Below are 4,648 nucleotides of genomic sequence, written 5' to 3'. Positions count from 1 at the left end.
GTCAAGTTAGAGTAAGATTTCCTTTCGCAACTTGATCCTTGATAACTTCACAAATATTGAGTGCTGCCCAGTGTTAGGGAGAACCAGATAGGGGACTCTGTGTAAGATGTCTGCTCCAATCTTCTGGAGAATAAAATGCTGGTCCCTACACACCAGAAAGTATATGGACATGTCCACCCCCACCATCCCTCTTGACAATTTTGGATTACCATACCATTACTGTTCCTCTTTTAAAATGTTTTTAAAACAGTGTGCTCTTACAGCACCTCCCTTTATGAAAAAGCTCTGATTTAAACGTTACATCATTCCAAATGTAAATTAATTTCAACAGAAAAGTCCACAGCCCTTTGCTTCCTTCTTCCAATCTTGACTGGTCAGGTCACACATCACCCATCACAGGAAGGCTCTTGATTGGGCAGCTGCCTACAAGTGGAATGTGTGGCGGCAATGAGACCAAGCCTGTCAGACCCTCACATTCCTTGCTGCACAGCTTCTCCTAGGAGCAAAAACAGACAGCATCATTATGAGGTGCAGAGTTGACAAAAGCAGCAGAGGCACATAAAAAACTTCAAATGGATACAGCGTCTTTCATGATTGCAAAAGATCCCAAAGTGGTTCACAAACAACAAAATACTTCAGGAGTATAGTCACTGGTTACTACATTATCCTCACTACAGCAAAGTTGTGGCTAGAACGCAACAGCAGCATTACAATGTGTTGATAATTAGTTTTATTGTTGATAATTGTAGTGCCCCTGCCTCTGAGCCATAAGCTCCAGGTTCGGGTCCCACATGAGGATTTCATGACCAAAGATGGTGTGTTTGTAAAATGGTCATACAGGTTGATTATCAACTTGCAAATCCCCCTGACACACACCCCAGGTTACAAGAGTGGCCGAGATTTCTGGTCAGTCATTAGGATTCCATCCATAACAGAAAGAGCCTCCATCATTGCTATCCTTGGTTCCAGGTTACAATATGCATGTAAATGTGTAAGTTTCCATGGCTACTGGGGGGCACAGCAGTTGGCTCAGATTAGCACCAATAGCATGGGGTTCAATACCTGTTTGAACTAGGGTGTATCTGGGATCTGCCCCTTGCTTGTCTTATCATGAGGGTTGTGGGACTGCTGGTTGGTCTTGTCCTTTGGCAGAGAACTCAGGAAGTTGATGCTGGTCAAGGAATAAATACTGGAGATGACAGCTATCCCGCCCATCTTTTATAGTGCCATGGCAATGTCCACGTTCACCCGAGAGGGCAGGCACACATTTTCATCTCTAAAGTGCATCACTCTGACAAAGCAGCAGGGACTGAACCAAGATAAAATGCTTACTTCTCTGAAATGGGGTTTGAACCCACACCCTTCTGATAAAAGTGAGAGTACTACCCAGAATCACAGCTGACAGCATGTATTTGAACATAATTTTTGTTTCTTTGTCAACTAAACGGAGCTAATTTGTTATATTATTTGGAATTAATAAATCCTATGATTTCACCAAGCATGAAATTGCCTGGTTTCTGATTTCATGTATAAACCAGGCATTACTACGGAGTGAATTTGATGGCATCATGAAATCCCATGGAACTGTATTTTAACGTAACACATTTTTAGCGACCTTAAGGCTTACTTTGAGTGGATATCGTGCTCACTTGGGAGAAGAATCTTTATAACTTTTCTACTCAATGCACCTAGTGTCACCATCAATCACAGGTCCTGAGAGGCACATCTCTTAAAATAAGAGATTATCTCATCATCAAAACTTTCAAATAAGACATTGTTTAGCTGAGGGAGCGAAGAACCCTCCCTTTCAGACTCTTCATTCACATGCAGAGTGTCAGTGCCTCTGGCGTCCACCACCCATTTCCGGAATTTGCAAAACAGCGGCTGTGCCTTGATGATAATCTCTCCAATGAATGGAATCACAGTGGCTGAACAGAAATCTCTGCCGCTCTTATTGCCCGAGACGTGTAGGCAGGATTTGCAGGCTGACACTCAACCTATATGGTCACTTTTGGGGTTGTGCCTTCCTTGGCTGTCAAGTCCTAGAATCTGGTTCAGAGGTTGGGCACTATCCCCTGCGGCACAAGGACTGTTCCACCACCATCCTTAAAATTAATTATGAGCCTATAATGATGTTGCTGTTTATGAAAAATACAGTGGTTTGTTCAGGTTCATCTTCAGCAAATCCACAACACAGCCCTACAGACTTTCCCCAAGTGCCACACACCAAGAGAATCACCAACAGCTGTCAGAGAGCCATCAGCTCAATTATTGTTTGTCTGCCTCCCAGTACAGGGAACTGCTGGTGACCAAGGGTTACAGATTGTCACATTCCAGGCTCCACGGCTACATCCGAGGAGCAGGAAAGTCAATGTTTCAGGCCGAAACCCTTCGTCAGGGCTGGGGAGGGGAGCCCAGAAAAAAATAAAGGGAGGGGGGGGGTGTGGCTGGGAGGAGAGTAGGTGGGAAGGAGAAAGGTTGGTGGTTATTTTAGTTGGTCAGTGGGAAGGGTGGAGTGGTTAGGTGAGTCAGAAGATGGATAGTTGGAGATGGAGAGATTTTGAAGCTGGTGCAGTCAATATTCAGGCTATTGGGCTGTAAGTTCCCAAGGCGAAATATCAGGTGTTGTTCTTCCAGTTTACGTCTGGCCTCACTCTGACAGTGGAGGAGGCCAAGGATGGACATGTCACCAGGGGAGTGGGAGGGGGAGTTAGAGTGGATGGCAACCGGAAGGTCGGGTTGGTCGGTGCGTGTAGAGCACTGGTGCTCTGTGAACTGGTCCCCGAGTCTGCGTTTGGTCTCCCCAATATAGAGGAGAGCACATTGGGAGCAACGGATACAGTAGATAAGGTTAGATGAAGTGCAGGTGAATTTCTACTGGATTTGGAACTATTGTTTTGGGCCTTGGACAGAGGTGAGAGGGGAGGTGTAGGAGCAGGTGTAGCACCTCCTGTGGTTGCAGTGAAAGGTACTGGGTGTGGTGGAGGGGTTGGTGGGGAATGTGGAGCTGACGAACGAGTCGCGGAGAGAACGGACCCAGTGGAAAGCAGACTGGTGTGGGGAGGAAAATATCCTTTTGGTGGTGGGGTCTGATTGTAGGTGGTGGAAATATTGGAGAATACTGTCCGCTTTCCACAGGGACTGTTCAGCTCCGCGACACCCTCATCAGCTTCACACTCCCCACCAACCTCTCCCCCACACCTGGTACCTTTCCCTGCAACCATGGGAGGTGCTACATCTGCCCCTCCAACTCCCTTCTCACCTCTGTCCAAGGCCCCAAAGAATCCTTCCCAATCCAGCAGAGATTCACCTGCACTTCATCTAACCTTATCTACTGTATGTGTTGCTCCCAATGTGCTCTTTATATCAGACTGACCAAATGCAGACTTGGGGACCGGTTCACGGAGCACTGGGCTCTGCAAGCACCAACCAACCCGATCTTCCGGTTGCCATCCACTTTAACTCCTCCTCGCACTCCCCTGGTGACGTGTCCATCCTTGGCCTCCTCCACTGTCAGAGTGAGGCTAAATGTAAACTGGAGGAACAGCACCTGGTATTTCACCTTGGGAGCTTACAGCCCAATGGCCTGAATATTGACTTCACCAACTTCAAAATCTCTCCATCCGCCCCAAACTGTCCACCTTCCGACTCACCAACTGCTCCACCCTTCCCACTGCATCCACCCATCCCCATCCCACCTACCCTCCTCCCAGACCCAAACCCTTCCCTCTATTTATTTCTGGGCTCCCCTCCCCAGTCCTGATAAAGGGTTTTAGCCCAAAACGTTGACTTTCCTGCTCCTCAGATGCTATCTGACTTGCTCTGGTTTTCCAATTCCACATTTATTGACTCTAGCTTCCAGCATCTGCAGTCCTTACTGTCTCCATGGCTATGTGCAGTGAATCTTGGGGTAGCCACCACAAAGAATCAAAGACCACAGTATAGGCCCTCTGACTACAACACAGAGAGGGTCTTTAAAATGTGAGAAATACTGGGATATTAATGCTGCTAGTGTTTGTTATCGATTCTTAATTGCCCTTGAGGTAATGGACTGCCGCATTTCAAGATGATGGCTCACCACCATGTGGTATAGGTACACTCACGTTGCTGTGAGGGAAGGAGTGCCAGGATTTTGATCCTGTAACTGTGAAGGAAAGAATCAATGAGCCTTTTCTGCACTGTATGACTTTGACTGTCTATGACTCTATAACAGTGAGGTAATTCCAATTCTGGATGGTGTGCTTAAAAAGGGGAACTTGCTAGTGGTCATGTTACTAAGTGCTTGCTGCCCTTGACCTTTGATGTTGAACTCTGAGTGTTTAGAGAAGGGGCTGTCAAAGGAATCTCGCTGATATGCTGCAACTGCGTCAAGGTGATGGTACACACTGTTATACATTTAATCTGAACCACACACTTGAATTGTACTATGACTTGGCAACCTCAGAAAAAGCAGGCACAGCCTGGTAATGTTGTTTCAGAGATAGTAGGAACTGCAGATGCTGGAGAATCTGAGATAACAAGGTGTAGAGCTGGATGAACACAGCAGCCCAAGCAGCATCAGAGGAGCAGGAAAGCTGACGTTTTGGGCCTAGACCCTTCTTCAGAAAATCAGATTTTCTGAAAAAAAAGGGTCTAGGCCCGAAACGTC

At 46.7% G+C, this 4,648-nt stretch overlaps 1 protein-coding gene across 4 annotated transcripts in view; it reads right to left on the bottom strand.

Moving 5' to 3' along the window:
• Nucleotides 1-236: 236 nt before the first annotated feature.
• The window catches only part of LOC109911842 (coiled-coil-helix-coiled-coil-helix domain-containing protein 5), a 19,009-nt gene continuing 14,597 nt past the window's right edge, over nt 237-4,648 (bottom strand). For all 4 annotated transcript variants that reach the window (XM_048617781.1, XM_020511217.2, XM_020511216.2 and 1 more), the window contains one exon: nt 237-496. In XM_048617781.1, coding sequence (XP_048473738.1) covers nt 471-496 — 26 coding nt within the window. In that variant the 3' untranslated portion in view covers nt 237-470. The remainder of the gene's footprint in view (nt 497-4,648) is intronic.

The sequence above is a fragment of the Rhincodon typus genome, chromosome 38 (assembly GCF_021869965.1).
Source record: "Rhincodon typus isolate 14 chromosome 38, sRhiTyp1.1, whole genome shotgun sequence".
Classification (NCBI taxonomy): Eukaryota; Metazoa; Chordata; class Chondrichthyes; order Orectolobiformes; family Rhincodontidae; genus Rhincodon; species Rhincodon typus.
Note: the sequence above shows the minus strand (reverse complement) of the source record. Positions and strands in the feature narration are given on the sequence as shown.